The 18,213-nt window shown below is 33.4% G+C and overlaps 2 protein-coding genes across 2 annotated transcripts in view; one reads left to right on the forward strand and one right to left on the reverse strand.

The window, feature by feature from the left end:
* LOC128990052 (homeobox protein dve-1-like) overlaps nucleotides 1–7,171 on the forward strand; it is a 76,816-nt gene extending 69,645 nt beyond the window's left edge. Inside the window, exons 6-10 of the mRNA XM_054412279.1 lie at nucleotides 1,559–1,774; nucleotides 3,791–3,910; nucleotides 4,693–4,831; nucleotides 5,718–5,935; nucleotides 6,385–7,171. Coding sequence (XP_054268254.1) covers nucleotides 1,559–1,774; nucleotides 3,791–3,910; nucleotides 4,693–4,831; nucleotides 5,718–5,935; nucleotides 6,385–7,134 — 1,443 coding nt within the window. The 3' untranslated portion in view covers nucleotides 7,135–7,171. The remainder of the gene's footprint in view (nucleotides 1–1,558; nucleotides 1,775–3,790; nucleotides 3,911–4,692; nucleotides 4,832–5,717; nucleotides 5,936–6,384) is intronic.
* Nucleotides 7,172–10,080: 2,909 nt separating this feature from the next.
* On the reverse strand, nucleotides 10,081–12,917 carry LOC128990649 (histidine-rich glycoprotein-like). Its single transcript, XM_054413135.1, has 2 exons — nucleotides 12,887–12,917; nucleotides 10,081–11,208 (listed from the first exon to the last, which is right to left on the reverse strand). The coding sequence occupies exons 1-2, from the start codon at nucleotides 12,896–12,898 to the stop codon at nucleotides 10,222–10,224; spliced, it is 999 nt and encodes a 332-aa protein (XP_054269110.1). The 5' UTR covers nucleotides 12,899–12,917; the 3' UTR covers nucleotides 10,081–10,221.
* Between the last annotated feature and the right edge of the window lie 5,296 nt (nucleotides 12,918–18,213).

Raw genomic sequence — 18,213 nt, forward strand, 5'->3', positions numbered from 1 at the left:
TTTATATTCAAACAATGGTAACGGACTGTTCATAATATTTGACATTTTAGCTCAATTTTAAAGCAATAATCTTCCGTTTAATATTTTTTGGATCCTATTCTAAGCTGTTTTTAGGAGAACAAATATTTGTACAATATTGTAAGAGTTGTGTAATTGTTTATTCAAGTTAAATTAAACCGGTATCAATTGAATTTAGTTTTTAACATACATCTAAGAAACTACGCCTATTGTGAGTGATAAATAATCGCAGTTTAATAAACATCCAACTGCTATTGTATAGGTTTAATTTTCTCACAAAGACCTAACCTCCTATTGAGCTTAAGGGAAAGGAAATCGTACAAAAATAATAACCTATGGTTTGCAACTATACAAAGACAAACATTTCAAAGTTTATCTACCATATTTTTGGGGTTTCTCAAACATAATTTACTATAAATTCATTTATTGTTTTTAGTCAAGAAAATTTAGCAACGGCTTTACTTTATAGTTTGTATTCTTCACCACATTGAGTGTAAAACCCAAAATTTTAACCTACAAGCCATATAAAGCGAACAAAGAATGACAAAGTGGAAAACAAACAAGCTAAGTGTCGTAAGAGTAGGATAAAACCTAGAGACTGTTTGTGCTTAACAGTAGCTGTGTTTGTCAAGAGTATAATCCTGCGAAGATACCTGTATCTCAGTTCACCTTGGCGTCTCTAAATTATTATAAAACTTTGCCGTTTTAATCAGCTGAGGAAACCCAACAAGGGGACTTAATAAGAGACTTAAAATCCAAGATGATTTATTTGAGGCATTCTCTACTGTTTGTTCCTCGCTTAATTGGCAACTTATAATCTTATGTGGTTCACATAAATACATGTAAGACGCGCCAGAGTTACTTACATCTACTTGATGTTTCAATAGAAGATCCGATGTTCCTTTGTTCCTTCAATTGTTTGGGAATAATGAGCAGATAAAAGTGATTCCCTGTCTGCGGCTTCGCTAAGAATCAAGAATCAAGCATCACTTGTCGAATTATAACGTGAGTTCTTACGCACAACCTCATTATAGCTATATTAATGCTCATGAGAGAATCATTAAGGGTTTCTTCCTCTAAGATCCCCCAAAACGCGTGTACATAATACTCTTTGAAAGTGCTCGAAATAAAAATGATAAAAATGACTTACTTCACAGAATGTATGAGATTGTATGTTTGTTAGCAGATCGCGCAATATTTTTAGACCTATTATCATAATCATCTGAAAATATTTTTATCCGAACAAATTGCATAAATACGACATCGGTCTTATCTCTTTTTTAAAGTCCATCGAGAGTTAAATCAACAGGCTCAACTATTTTTAACCATATCCACTCTTTATCGGAATAGTAGAAAGTTTTAACAAGGTCGCTATGTAATTTAAATTTGTGCTGTATGATCAATACTACTTTATATGGTTGAAAGTAGTTCCCTTTGCACAGTATTGAATTATATGAACTCTATTATTGTTTTGTTATGTTTTCTACTGCAAACAAATCCAACTTGGACACAACTAAATCGTGTTTACTCATGTGTGCAGATGACGTTGTCCCAGCTGGTACGCAACCAGTGTGGACCCCTCAACATGTTCGAGCCGCAGGAGGAGGTGCGTCGCAAGTTTGACCAGTGGTGGTCCATGCAGCTCAACCAGCAGCTCAGCCCCAGACCTAGGTTCCAGTGGCACTCACCCCCTCCCACTGATCCTGAGAGGAAGTACGAGAGGGGTGTGGAGGAAAGGGTGCATCCAGCTCTACAGGTAAACATACTATCAATATGTTTCTTCAAGACAAATTATTAGGTACCTAGAAAAAACATTTAATATAGGTTTCAGAGGATTTTTGACATAATTTCTCCATATTTTCAAATCAAATTATTGTATCCTCCAAATCAATTATAACCATGTTTGGATTTTTATCTAGGCCTAAATTTTATCCAGTTAGATGCCATGCAAAAATAGAACTGTTGGTTTTTTACGGCTTAGGACCTGGATTAGGTCACACCAAAACTAGTGCTAAAAATGTAAACTTCAATTACATGTGGATTTTAAAAATAAATCTCATGGGAATTTGTCCCCTTCTATACAATTAAATAGATTTTACTTCTACATAAAACCATTGTCCACAGTTAAAAAAAAAACAACTTTTGTTTTTTTATATTTGGGTAAATATTTCAACAGAGGAAACAAGAACTGTATATGCTTATTCACGGACATTACTTCTGATTTTCTTCTAGGCTACATTATATCACATATTTCTTTTTACCTACAAAAATAATTTTCAAACTTTCATAGAACTTAATTTTCAACAGTATTTACAATCATTTTTGTGGTTCCTCAAAACACCAATATTAATTGATTAACTACCACAGTTTATAATTTTTTATTTTATTTTTAAGTAATGAAATCTTAAAGTTATATCAAATATATTTGTTAATGTGCAGATAAATAACAAAATCAATTCCAAACACATTTTAATTTTTTTGATTGAACCAACCATATATAATTTGAAAAATAGTTTCCTAAACAAAGCAAATCCTCAGATAACTTCTAAACTCTGTTGAGCAAATTCCGTGGATCAACTAGTGAATCCATAACGGCAGAGTATTACGGAAATTTATGTACAAGCGGTTAAAGTGTATTAGACGATTTGCTCAGGGAGTTAAGGAGCGAGTCATTGGTGGGATAATATCCCGGCTCCCAGGTAAATCATGAGATCCCTGGGGATTTGTCAGTATTTCTCCCATCTGCACCTGTGTCCTGAGTAAACTTGGCATTAGCACTTCACCTTCCAAGCTCCGGCTGCTTGCTTAAGGAATATACTGCTTTGATTTTTAATATCCCCCCCCCCGCCCCCTACAGGAATTAGTAAAAAAGTTGATATTTGGGTTTCAGAGATGACAACTATATACAAGAATGTTAGAGATAGGTTTCAGAGATAGTAACTATAAAGTAACAACAATTAAGGTTACAATGTTAAGAGAGGAAATGCTATTATTCAGTATAAGCTTTAAGTAATTCAAATTGATCGTAGTTTTTCACCTTAAATAAACATCAATTATTTAAATTTAAAGCAAAATCTGTTTTAAAACAGATTAACATTAACTGTAGGTACCAGAAATATTAACTACCTACTGTTATAGTGAAATCAATGTTTAGACAATATGTCAGGGTGTGTTAAACTATAGTACAGTATGAACCAATTCTTTGAACTAGACAGTACATTTTCACTACGCATAACATAAAATTATATGAGTTTATAGCAAAAATTGCATTAAGGTTGATCTAGAGTTTTTTTCAATATGTGTTTCAAGGTTACTTTATTTAATAAAATAATCAAGTAGGATATTTTACAGCCAAAAGTGAGAAATTTCCAGCTAAAATACATCACCAACTTTTTTTGTCAACAGATTTTTCACCTGATTCTTTGAGCTAATTCCATAGTTACAATCAATTTTACACTTTTTTGCATTCAATATTTTGTGTAGGGGGTACCTATGTTCCGCCTCCATTTGTTTTATTTTTTATCAACATTTTGTAATGTTGTGATATCTTACAAACTTAAAGTATCATTTTCTATCTATAGGTATATTTAATAGGTACATAAAATGGGTATTTCCAAATAATCAGTTTGCATGTACGTCTAGTTTGAATGTTAATTAAAGTCGGTCTTCATTCATTACATTTTTCACATTCTTTACAATACTATATCACTCATCAAGATCATTGTTGGTTATGTATTAGGAGCCATATCTAATTAGTGTTGTTCTTTTACAGACTGTCCAAAACCAGTATCCCACACAAAAAACTCGAATGAGAACCAGTTTCGATCCAGAACTTGAACTTCCAAAATTGCAAAGATGGTTCTTGGAAAACCAACATCCTAGTCGCCAACAGGTAAATTTATTTTAGTCTTGGTATTTCAATTTTTTCAGATGAAAAATATCCAAATTTTTAGCAAACTTTCATGCTTCTACATTTTAAATGCTTAATGAAAGTTACTTTTAAAGTTATTGTGGTTCAAGTATACAGACCACTTGCTTCAGGTGAATAATTTATTAAAGAAACAACTAATATGTTTTTGGTTATAACATGATCAGGATTCCTGCTTTAACTGCAGAATAATTATCAATTTTTTAATCAATCCGCAGATATCACAATTTAACATTTTATGCTGCATGCAATACATTCTTGCATTTAGTCACAATTACATTTTTAAATATTCACAATTTTACACACTCTGTAAAAAAAATGGACTAAAATACAAATTTCACTGTTAATTGGACTGTATTGAATTTTAGAAAATTTTTACAGTAGTCACTGAGCTATGACTACTGTATTGTTTTACTAACAATGTTTTACCCCTTTTGCATAGTTAAAAAATGCAATGGAAAACAAATAATTAAGTGTAGTGTACAATATCAAACCAGAACTTTTGAGCTCAGGGTTAGTAGTAATTGAACTGTTCCCCTCATTCTATATATTCTTTCAAAAATAAAATTGACTACATGAAATTTTTTTTCTAAGAGTTTTTTGTATCTTAGTGTTAGTCTGTGAAAAATGTTTATCCTAATACTCATATCTAATTGTTTTGAAAACTACTTGCACATCACAATGTTGAGAAAATTAAACACTATCATGCATAATTAACATCTTACACTTTTGTCTTTGTGACGCAGATCCAGCAGTATGTTAAGGAACTGAACAACCTAGAGTCACGAAGAGGAAGAAAACCTCTGGATGTGAACAACGTTGTGTATTGGTTCAAAAACGCAAGAGCAGCCCAGAAGAGGGCGGAAGTGAGAAATATGACTCCAGGTAAAGCCATTTTAAGTATATTAAGGTTGTTCCTGATGAAATTCATTCAGAAACAAAATATAAAAGTTTTACAAATATTATCGATAGTAAAGCTTATTATTACTATCAATAAAAAGACTGCAACAACATTATAAGATTATCAGTTTAGAATAAACGTATTGAAAATTGGAAAATAGTTATCAGTCAAAGCTGGAAATTTTTTTTTAGATGGTTTAACCTTAATGAGTAACCTCTTCTGCGATGAGGGAAATGCACATGTAAATTTATCAACCAGAATGAATGGGCTTGACCCCAACTTCTCAATCAGTACAGATCTTTTGTAATCAGTTTCTTTGGTGAATTGTAAGAACAATCAGCTTATATATTTTTGGGGTTACAAAATTTATCACAATATGAGTAACCATCCAGTGAAGTTGTCCATATTTTCTCATAAGATGTAGGACAAGTGCATTTTACAAGTTAAAAAATTCCATTTTGTTGAGGAGTGTAACAACATTTCAGTATTTTCATCCTCTAGAATGACTAGTATTTTTTGTGTGTGCAAATTGACAAAGTAAATGTGAAAATTGAGTGGTTTCAATTCTCAGGTATTCTCCCCATTTATTTTTCTCCACCCCTGCAGATAAATGAGGTTTCAATTTGATTTTTAGCTCTATTGCATTATTACTATTCACCACGGGTTTGACAGTAAAGTACTGTGACATGGGTGAGCTAGTAGTACCGGTACCTTCAGAGACAAATGCAGTGTAACTTGCAGTTTTGAGACAGCAATGTCTGGCTAATCATCCTGTGATTTTATGCGTAATTTATACAGAAAATCTAGTACTAATTGTGGTAGTAATGCTTCTTCACTGCTCCAAATTCTCTAACTCTTTTGGTCTATCAGGTATGCACTGTCACCTGTCATTAAACGGATACAACAGCAGCAGTCAGAGTCCTAGCTCTCCTGTGTACATGATGAAGTCTCCCGTAAGTGTCCATGAGGATGAGGATGACGAGGACCAGGATAGATCCTCACCCATAGGACCTCTGTCACTGACCACCACCTCCCGGAACAGTCCCTCCCCCTCACCACGACTGCAGCGACCTGCATCAACTGACCAGGTGAGTTGGGGTAACAGCTGTTAGTTGTGTGGAAGAAATAAGAAAGGAATGAGGAATATCGTGTAAAGCCAGAGGGGATGAGGATAGATTGAAGGAACGAGAAAAAATTCTCTTTCCTCCTTAATAAAAACAAAATACTCAACCTTAAAAACTGGTTTGTTAATATATACCCTTGTCCCTTGTATAGGCTATATGTTTTTTTTTTATTAATTTCAATCTCAGTCTTTGGAATACTCTTGGATGAACTGGAAACATTTTCTGTAAACTTCTAACAATAGGCTTCTAGTTTTCAATGATTTAATACATGAGTTACACAGAGACGGTGGATGAGCAGTTTGATTCATCATAGGTAATATTTAGCACAGAACCGTGAAAAAATTGAAAATCTTTTAAACAATATAAGCTGGTCTAGAAAAATAAGTTTATCTAATTATATGTATAAATTACAGGTAGAAGGAGTTAAACAAGAACCCCCAGACCAGGAATTACAGTCTTCCCGACAGTCTCCAAACAACCACCTAAACAACAATAACAACAACAACAACAAGGACTTGAACAACGAAATGTCAAATGAAGACGATGATGAAATGGAAGATGTCGGATCTGAAGGAGAGGATGGAAGCAAGGCGGGAGAAAACCAAAGTCCCGATGAAGAAAACAGGATTCAAGCCTTCAGAAACCCAGGTTCTCCGGACCTATCGCTGATCCCGAGGACATCCACTGCTGGCTTCCCCATGATGCCTCACTCCACTCCGCCTCCGTGGTTCAGCCACAGCATCATGTACATGAGCCACTACATGCCCAACCTCAACTCCGGTCACAACCCCGCACAAAGTTCTCCACAAGGATTGAATCTCTCCGCTTTGGCTGACGAGAGAAGGAAACGTAACAGGACCTTCATTGATCCTGTGAGTGAAGTCCCCAGGTTGGAGCAGTGGTTCGCGATGAACACTCACCCGTCCCACAACCTCATCCTCAAGTATACCGATGATCTGAACAGAATGCCGTACCGGCAAAAGTTTCCGAGGTTGGAACCAAAGAATGTTCAATTTTGGTTTAAAAACCGACGAGCAAAGTGTAAAAGACTGAAAATGTCACTGTTTGACAGTCCCGAGAGTGGACTAGCTTCGCAGCAGTCTTACAACCATCTACACTTGGCGGCCGCTCTGTCTGGGGAAAACTACCCTCCCAGAGACTGAGCTCTCAGCCAAGAGAATGTGATACCTTTGACTACGAGTAGACATTCCATTCTCATGGTAAAGGTGTAGCTAGAATGATAGGATATAGTTGAATCGGGCCACTGCAGATTGCCGATATAAATTACTGGTTTCTGTCAAATACGGAACCTTTTAACGCAACCAAAATGAAAGGAAAACTCATTTTAAGCTATCTTCTTTAACATCACATAAACAACCTCAGTAAGAAAAACTATAGACTGTGTTACAATGCCGTTACACAAGCTGTTCGTTTAACTATGTTCTATTTAAACAAAAAATTAGCTACTACTGATCCATATAAATGGCATGTCTACTTCAGTTTCCAAGAGTCAATGGTAATTTTGGTAATACCTCACAGTATTATGGACTAAATACATTCCGTCTATGTAATAATATGTATCAAACATTATTTTGAAAAACTTGTGATATTCGTACTTACCGACTGTGTTAAATGTTGGTATAAGCTGGTTGTTGGACTACAATGAAATACTGTTATTAATTTATTCTAAATAAACATTCCAACTAATTTGTAAGAAAATTATTGATTTTTCAAAGTGTTATAGATTTTTTGTGTAATGACGAAGATCTATAGTATTTCTAACTACATACACATTTTGTTTGTTGAGCTTTTATTGCTGTGTTTTTAATTTTATTTACTCAATTATTTTAAAAAGTCTTTGATTCTATTAGTTATTCCACCTCCATATATATGTGTGGTTTAAATAACACCACTTTCTTACAATATATTTTTTTTCCAAAAGAAACTATTAAACAAATTATATATTTTTTCTGTTAACGTAAATCTTACAAGCACAAACTTTACCAGCTTTGTAACATTTCCCAAACCGAAGGTTTACTGTTTAATGATCTCGTAAGCCAAATATTAATGCTTGCCAGTATATTCGTAGTTTGTACAAAGGAAACCTACTTACATGGAGACAATACGTTTTTGTGCTGTGTCCTTTAATGTACACGTTTATGGATGATATTGTGAGATTGCTTCATTATGAATTATATGTTTTGTTTTTGATTTTTTAGTACCTTAGTTTTATGCTTTTGTTTGTGTTTTGTTTTTCTACTTGAGTTAGCTTGTGTTAAACTTTGAACTAGGCGCTTAAAAGATTTTATCAGAACTTTGCAAACATGTACTGTAATTAATTACTGTGTTCAAATTAAAACCAAAGATGATGTCTACGCTTGTTGAGAGTGATATCACTTAGTGTACAAAGTGTAATTTACGAGTCAATGTCAATTATGTATCTTTGTTATGTTTAGTATCGCAGAACACCTTACGGTGCTGATTGTTTTATCGATGATTGTTTTATATGCAAGAATTAGATGAATTATTGTACCATACCTGAATGTTAATGTATCTACACGATTGATGGTTACATGTTGTACATATACAGTAAAGTTATTTGGAGTTAATTGTGTTATGCTCTTTCACCCTTACCATAAATCAATTTAGAATTATTCATTGAGGAAAAATCATAGCTTCGTAGGTCTGTCTCTTTTTATTTAGGTTTTCAAGTGCTAATACAATTTTAAAACTATAACTAAATTTAAAACGCACCATCCACCCAACTTGACTTAAGGCACTCCTTGTCTCTGCTTCAGGTCTATTCAACTGACTTAAGAAAATGAAATCAACAATTTGAGATGGTAAAAGTAACAGGACCTTGATCTTATAAAATGTTAATAACTGAAAATCACATTAAATTTTTTTAAACTACTCGTAATACCAAAATAAATTAATAAGGGTTGTCAAAATTTAGGATCCGAATCTAATATCAAAATGATCAATAGGGTGCTTACTACAGTGAATATTGAATAGGGTGTTTTTAATGTATAAAGTAGAATCATTTACTATATAGTCAATGGTAGAATTATCCAATAAGAACTTGTAACAAAATACAATGGTAATACCTATTGGTCAAAAGAACTACATTGGAATTTTTTGTAAATCATTTTTTGATTAATATACAAATTTTATTATGAAATATATAAGGTTAAGTTTATGTTTAGTAATGTAATCTTTTCCTTGACAAAACGAATTTAAAATTATATTATTCCCACAACAAATATGAAGAGTAAAAAAGATTATGACAAATATTTTCTTAAACTTATTAGATCCATTCCATATTTAAAGAACATTAGGTTTAACAGCTTTGCATGTAATCTTTAAATTGACCAAATTTTATAAAAATCTGATGGTTCACATTGAGAAATCACTTTGAGTGAGCAAATATATGAATTTGAATAGTGCTTTCGGCCCCTGCCGCCTACAAAATAGGAAATAGCTTTTTGCATATAGGGGAAATTGTATAGTGACTGTTTTATGAGTTTTACCAGAAAAAGAACTCTTAAGATGATATTTTGCACTCAAGCACTTATGTAGGCCTATCTTGGACGACAATTATTATTTCGTAAAATTACTGTAGATTTATATACTGTATATGAAGATATTTTATTTGCATTTATGTATCAGTTCCAATGATTTGGAGAAGGTTAAAGTCATATTTCTTATCTCTCAAAGTTAAGTATTTAAATTAGTGTTTCTATAATAGAATAAGCAGCTCTGTAAGGAAACTAGAAGGAAGTTGAATTGCATCATCTCCTGACCAGTGTATATTGCTCAGAGATGTGCAATGTACACAACTTCTACAACATCTTATCACTCATGCCTATCCAACCATGCTGCTTCCTCACACATTGCAACATAGCCTTCCACCATCTCCTGGTCAATGGTAGTCCTATAGCTAAGGCACATTTCAGAAACTTTCGAATGAAAACACTTTTCAAATACTAGGTAAACTCTCCAAAAGACAATAATTTTACAAAGGGATGTTATTTTATTCACAGTACAAAATATACATTATTTACAATCAGTTAATATAGATTAAAACACAATATTGATCATTACATACAACTAGATTATTTGGATTGAGCAATGAAATAATTTGATATAATTTCAAATTGATCTTCTACAAGTATTCAAACTTCAAATGTTAGTATTAATAAATATTTTTGTGAGTAACCAGTAGATCAACTAGATATTTTTTTCATAAATTAGAAAAAGCTAGCATAATTATAGGAATGATCGTATGAAGGATGAGCTGCATGATGAGGCACATAGTACCTCAGCGGCTCATGCTCATGCTCATGATGAGATTGGGACTTAGCATGAGCTACAGCTTCCATATGTGCAGTCTTGGCAGCAGCCACTTCATGAGTGTCCGCCAAATGTCCGTTGGGTAGTACAACTGGAATACCATAGCCGTGGTGTGAGCTGCTGTATCCATAAGCACCTCCGTACCCGTAATCTCCATGGCCGGCATAGTATTTTTCAGCCTTAGCATTGGCAACTGCCAAGAGATGAGCAGATTTGGCAGCAGCGACTTCTTTGGTGTCTGCAATGTGACCGTTTGGTAGGACCACAGGGATACCATATCCGTGGTGAGATCCGCTGTATCCGTAACTTCCTCCATAACCGTATTCTTGATGGCCGCTGTAGTACTTGTCGGCTTTAGCTTGAGCGACGGCAGCAAGATGATGGGATTTGGCAACTGCCACTTCTGGAGTGTCAGCGAGATGACCGTTGTGCAGGACTATAGGAATGGCAGTGGGGCCATGGTATTTCTGAACGTGTTCCTCTGCAAAATGATGAACAGGGAGTTCTTGATGATGGCTTGGGAGTTCTTGGTTGTGAACTAGGTATTCTTGATGATATACTGGGTATTCTTGACGGTGAACTGGGTACTCCTGGTGATGAACTGGGTATTCCTGATGATGAACTGGGTATTCCTGATGACCAGAGTATTCCTGATGATGAGTTGGATACTGATGATGACCGTGGGCTGCCACAGCTGCCAGATGAGCACTCTTCGCTGCTGCTACTTCATGGGTGTCTGCTAGGAAACCGTTATGTTGTACCACAGGGACAGCGTGATGATGAGGCTGAGATCCATGGTGTAGAGGTAGAGGATGGAAGAGTGAAAACTCTGGAGCACATACAGCTTGCTGAACAAGCACTGCAGCGACAGTCAAGAAAAATGTCTGGAAGTAAAAAAAAAAACATTAGAAAACTTCTATGGTTGAAGTTTATTAAACCCACTGTTTTGTTATTTTGAATTATTTCAAAATTTTATCAATTGTTTATTAAAAATTTGTGGATGTATGCAGTTTGAACTAGGCGTGTATTTTAACAATGCTACAGAATATTTAGTTTAACAATATCCTGATATCTTTGAAGATATTGTTAACACATTATATTTTAACAAGACATCTTCAGAATATTTCCTACGAAAATATGTGTGTTATTTACGTATTTATATGTATAAGTGACCTTAGTTTTACCAAACCAAATTCTCCTCCCCTGATTTGGACTTTGATATTAAAATGTATTTCTTGATCGGCTTAGTTTAGTTCACTGACTAATTTAATTGGTACGTTGAAAAGTATGTATTAGTACAATTATTATTTTTACTTATTTTCCCCTAACAAATTATAGCAAAAAAATGGAGTAATCGCTAAGGGATATTTTAAAGAAGAAGACGTTTGGTTATATTCAAACTGATTTTGAAAACCAAACAAATTCTTTCATACAAAATCCAAACAAAAACATAAGGTTTCGATCAAAAATAAGTTTTTTCGCACAGGAAATATGTTTTGAAATGGAAACAAATTGTTAATCATACATATACACAAAAATAATAGTCATCACAGATTAAAAACTTAAATAGAGTATATTTGGTCTTGAATAAGCTTAACTGTGTTTACTACTACAGTAATAAGTACAATTGTAACAATACATATCCGTATTGTATTTACGATACAAACCAATGTTTTTAGTATTTTTTATTGCTTCACAAATATTATTATTAGTGGTGATGTTTTTATATAACATTATTTGGCAGACATACTTTGAAATATACCAATTCATAAAACTGAATTTATTATCATCACAATGCTCAAGAATTGTACAGGTTTATGATACCAGAGTAAACATTTTCTGTGCAACATTTATTTGTTTCTTTTAATAATTAAACTAAATACTTGTTGATAAATTAAAATTAAAAAGGTCCTTTAGTTTTCAAATAATAAATACAAATCACAAGTCTTTATTCACAACTTTATCCAATTAAAGCAAAACAAATACAACCTTTTTAAAAAAAACAAAGTTAAGCATAGTAATTTAAAGTGCTAAATATGTTGGCCCTATTCAGTTCAATAAAATGTATTACGGTATATACGGACGGTACGGAGCCACGGTTCGGTATAGTTTGTTTCCATTGTACCCCTATATCGAGAAAAGTACGGTAAATAATGGTGTAATCATTATTCAATAGTAACAACTAATGTTTTTCGCTTTTCACTGTATTTTGTAATTTGTTAATATACTGTTGATGGCTTGTTATAAACTCGTGTTACAAATCTTTTGTTTAATTTCCCTGTTATGTTGCTCAACCAACATGTTTACTTGGCAACCTATGAGGCAAATGTAAATTTGTTTTGACTTTCAATTTAATATTTTACGTAATTAGATTTTTGTTGGCAGTTTTAACTGCAGTTAACATGTTTTTAGGCCGGATATAATTATTTGAACATTTGAAGGAAATCGTCGAATTCGTTTTGGAGATACATAAACTTAGCATACATACAAGCAAACATTGCTCATATTTTCAAATTATGTAAACACTCAAAACAACTGCAATGGCAACAATGTATTACTCACCTGATAGTCCATATCTTCCTCTGATGCTACACACACACTGACTGCTGGCTCCTCAGTTCTACGGTGTATTAATACAAGAACTTTGGTAACATCCTGAGCACCGGACCATCACTAACACTTCCTCAGAATGCTATGTTGATTGGCACACAAACCTTGAGTTTTGTGAATGCAGGTCACCTGTTAGATAACCACATAACTCACGAATAGTGCCAGAATTGTTACACTTTTATTATGAAAAACGTCCTTGTAGCAAATGTAAGTGATCATGTCATTAAGTTGTTTACTAATCAATTAAAAATGTTAAACCATACTGGAACTATTAGTCACATCTGTGGTTTAACTATTGACCAACTATTTGTAATATTCGTAAGCCTACTGTAATTTATAAGAATTACTTAAAGAATATCCGCCATACTTTTTAGCTTGGGCAAATATTATTTTGTGATCCACATAACAATTTGTATAAAAATAGCTTTGTAGTATATTTTGGAATTACCTATCGTATGTATCAGTAAACAACAATACTATACTAATAAGAAAATTTAAAGAACACAAGGCTAGACATTTATATGTTTTGATTGGTATAACAAATAATCATAATTTTTCATTATATATTTTCCACTTGCTGTTACCCGATTATGCTTCACCCGACATAATTTTTTGTTTTACTCAGAATTGTACACTTTTGGAGTAGCTAATATTTTTTTTTAATTGTTATTTCATCAAAAAATATGAAAGTGAAAAGACCGTAGGAACGATAATTCGATTTATGTTTTCGATACAACCACCTACAGCCCCAAGTGTATAACTGTACATTCGACGTCTTGAATGTGATTACAGGAATTGACCAGATTTGGTTAGAGGGGAGGGGGTGGTCGCGAAGGACTAATAAATTGAAATAACATAGAAGAAGAACATTTCATGCAATTAACAAAGAATCTTTAAGCTTATATTTAAAAGTACAAAACCCCTCATCACAATTTTTAAATCTCTTCGAAAAGACGCTCTTCTTAGAGTTAAGCCTCTTGATTTTAAAAACGAGCACACCCGCTCTGCTTGTTTGAGTAGCATTTTAATCGATAACTCGATTTCTTTTAATTGAAGACTTTAATTAAAAGATGCCTGATGTCTTGTAAGCGGCCTGGGCGGGTCTATATCACGTACAGCCCCGTATTGGTTGTTATCTTCCATCGGAAAACTCTATCTGGCCAGCTGTTAAGTAAACTGAGGCGTAACAGCATAGATAGTCGTCTTCTTTATCGCTCCTTTTCTCAGTAACTTCGTGGGAAGAATTTATTAATTCTTAAGGACGTTGCGGGCATTTAACTTATTCGAGATATATTTACAATTATCGGTACAATGTATAAAATATTCATTGCTGATATTTTAAGCACCATGCTAATTTTGTGTGTGGATTTTGTACGCTGTGGATTTTTTGTGCTTTCTTGTTCTATTTTTATAGCAGAGGAAACGACATTTTATAGTTATATTATTTTATTTTGATGAAATCGGCTCTTGGTGAACAACAAAACCTCTCATAAGAACAACTCTAGGGGCATAAGAACAAGTCATCTATAAGAGAAAATGTTTAAACAATGATATAACTCACGTAAAATCGTAAAAATTGCGCTATTTTAAACAAAAAGTATACAATGTATTGAAGGGTGAACCATATTTTTTTTTTAAGAGTATGTTTATTGGTTTATAAATCCATCATGTTTAAACAATCAGATGTAAGGGTTGAAATTTGTACTTCTCAATTTACTGAATTGCAGGCTCTTATTGACGTGTTCTTCATGACAGATCACAAAAGCACTGATATTGTTGCACATTTTTCATATTAAAGGGCGCACTTTGCTCCTTGGTTGCACAGAGGACAAAAAATAGTCCACAAATAAATCGTTCTTGTTAAACGTTATAAAGTAGATGAAACGATCAGAATTATAGAGAAAATCTCATAAAAACATTCTACATTCATTGACAGTTAAGCTGAAGATTTTCATCAGTTGATTCATAATACGATGAGTCTATGAAAAAGTCGGTACAAGTACAGTACAGCAAGAGATCATGGAAACGCTTTATCATGTCTAGTCGGTATATCATTAACTTTTCAAACATTTTATCTAAACCATTTCCACGCTATATTTTTATCAACAGCAAGTTTTGGACTTGTTTAAATATGTGACTTTTTATGCAATGCAACAAGTGTTTGGTTGACCCCAAAAAGCCAATAGAGTCTGGTTAGTTTGGACACGTTTTAATAAAAACGTCAAATCAAATCTTAAACCTAACATTCATAGCTTCTTGAGAATCTGTCACTTGTAATCTAACTGGCGAGATTTACATAAGCTTCCAAATAACGTGTTATAACGTAAACTTGACAGGTCATATTTTTATACAGCACAGCGTGTAACACTCCCTAATGCAAAAGAAAGTACTTGTGACTACTTTAGTTAGTTATTAGGAAGGATAGAGTACACTAACTACAATATATTATATCCCTCCTGCTAAAATGTCAAAGTAAATGCAACCCTATCTTAAACCAACAATTTTTTACCACACAATATTTTTTATTGTACACAAATAAGAGTTAAAATGCTTCTAGAGGGTTTTCGTCCCGTTCTTCACGTTTAGGCGGTGTCAACTATCTTTCAAGTAGGGTGCTGACTAAAATACTAAAAATATTTTGACAGTGGATTGTACCATTTCACTAATCTAAGCTATAAATGCAACACTGAAAAGAAGATATTCTTGAACGGTTCCCAGTGCTTCGGTAGGTACTGTGTTTTTTGTTTATTTAAAATATCATTTTCAAGATTTGTTATAAAAATGTAATCACTGCAAACTACGGGCGTGTAATAAATAAAAAATATGTTGTTCATTATTTATTTCCCAGGATACAATTGCATTTCTTGATAATAAGTTGAATTATAAGACGAATGATGTTCATCTCTACTCATCTGTACCACACCAATAATATTTAATTATTATTAATACAAATTATCATATACTGCAAATTAAAATACATACGGTATTTAGAGATATTGTCAAATCAGTGTTACACAATCCTAAACTGTTGAGGTACACGAAAAACTATGATGATACCATTGACACCCATGTTAGCAGTCATATGTACTAATGTTTAAAAATTATATATTTTATATTTTAATTTTAATTAAATAATATCGCACAGTAACACTGTAGAAAATATAGGGATATATAGAGCTTTTGGTTTAAAAGGTACACACCATTCAAGAAAAAAGCTCAAGTGAGTTGATTAAAACATGAGGGATGACGAAAATTGAGCTGTCAACGAATAATGCTCGTCAGTTGACAATGCAGCACAGTTGTCGCATAATCTGGTAGATAGCAGCACAGGCGGTGACAGACGCCGGAACTGTCACGTGGTATCCCGCCAGATCCACCACTGCCTCCACAATCCACTTCCGTCGTCGTCGACACTGCCAAACAATACTGTAACAAGTGATATTTATCACGTTAACAGGTTTTACACCACTCTCATACACACGTTATCTTAATTCTGTAGTTTAAAAAAAAAAAATCCCATTTAAAACCTCTTAACTCGTACTGCACCGATTTGATTTGCAGATTTCCTATGTCCTATTAATGTAGGGACCTATTAGTGTTTTTTATCATGTGAAATTTTGTTAAGTTATCTGACATTTTTGATTGTGGCATTATTTTCTATTATTGTGGGAATTTGCTACTAACGGTATAATATTGTTATTTACTATAGGAAAAGTCAGTCGTGTACTACTATAATTAACTGTCTTACTGTTATGTGCAGTAACTACTTTTAACACCAGGTTCAAAACGTAGGCCGAATGGCATAACTGCCTTCTTAGGATGGCCCTGATGGTTTTGGACAATCTCCTTGAAGGTAATTGAAAATAAACAAATTTAAACTAAAATTAAGACGAGTTTTAGTTACGACTAGGTTTTTAAGCGAGTTAATGGTTAACAGGGATTAGTATAGATATTTCAATTTACTATGTATTTGTCCTTATATTTAACAAAATAAATTTTACGCAACACTCTTATCGCCTTACGAAATAAGATTATCACCAAAAAAAGACAAATTCATTTAGATGTAGGCCCTAACTATTGACCGCGACAAGTAACCGATGCTAATGTCAAAGGTCACGTGATGTTCAGTTGCACAATCACGTGTAATCGGTTATGTGTTATGTGGCCAGACATCATTGGTCACGTGACCACCCACATAACACGCGCCTTAAGTGAATGAATGTTAAAAAAACGTTTATGCGAATGTCATCTATATGTGAAATGCAATACTTATTGTCTATTAGTACTGTATATTCACCTATCTCTATGGTATATTATGTGAAACATTAAGAGATAATAGACACAAAGGATCACTTAAGCGGTTCAGGGTTATGAAATGTGGACGTAATAATCATCGAGCCGATGTTTCTCCTGTGTACGCTGTAGTGGGTTCTAATAAACAAACTCAAGCTCTATTCAACAGCTGATAGTATTCGAGATTAGTCAAATCCATTACAATTTACGATTTTAGCGAATTTCCCTATCGAAGTAGCTATTACGTAGGTGGCACGGTAAGATCTAGGCCCGGGACCGATTTACTTTTTCATTAGGATGTCCCCAGAGGCCAAAAACACAGTGTATGTGTGTGTGTATCCGTGAACGCGATAACTTGAGTAATGTTTGTCTGATTTTGATGAAATTTGGTTAAAAGGTGTAAGGCGGGATAAACTTGAATGAGTTCGTGAACCAGCATGATCGGACCATGGGAACGGGGTTTTACGGGGTTAAAATTGGCTTTTCTCATTTATGACCCTCAAAACATAAAATTTTCCAATTTATCTCTAAACCTTTTTAAAGAGTTAAGTAGAAAATAAAAAAATAATGTAATTTTAAAATTCTCATCCTAATCTTATGGAGAATATTGTAAGATGTTGTATTTTACTTGTTTATGGATATATTTTTTACCAAACTTGGCAAACTTATTTATTTTATACTAAGCTATTAATACTGTACTTTACTAAAAACACTTTATTAGTTTCCTTGTAGTAGCAAATCTAGATACTCGATCGTTAAACCTAGTGTTATTTAAATGGATTTAATTGAAAATCACTTAAGACAAATGTAAATTCTCTTAGTCGGCAGGTTTGCTGCGGCGGGGGTATTACCTCCTTGTATGAGAGCAGTTAAGACAACGATTAACGAACGGTTTTAGCCAAATATAAATAATTTTCTGGTAAGATTAATTGAAACTGTTTCTTGAAATTGTGATAAATAACAGTACTCAATTGTAAACATGTAAG

Source organism: Macrosteles quadrilineatus, unplaced genomic scaffold (assembly GCF_028750875.1).
Source record: "Macrosteles quadrilineatus isolate MER2022 unplaced genomic scaffold, UCM_ALF_1.0 Scaffold_3__2_contigs__length_128488019, whole genome shotgun sequence".
In the NCBI taxonomy this organism is placed as follows: Eukaryota; Metazoa; Arthropoda; class Insecta; order Hemiptera; family Cicadellidae; genus Macrosteles; species Macrosteles quadrilineatus.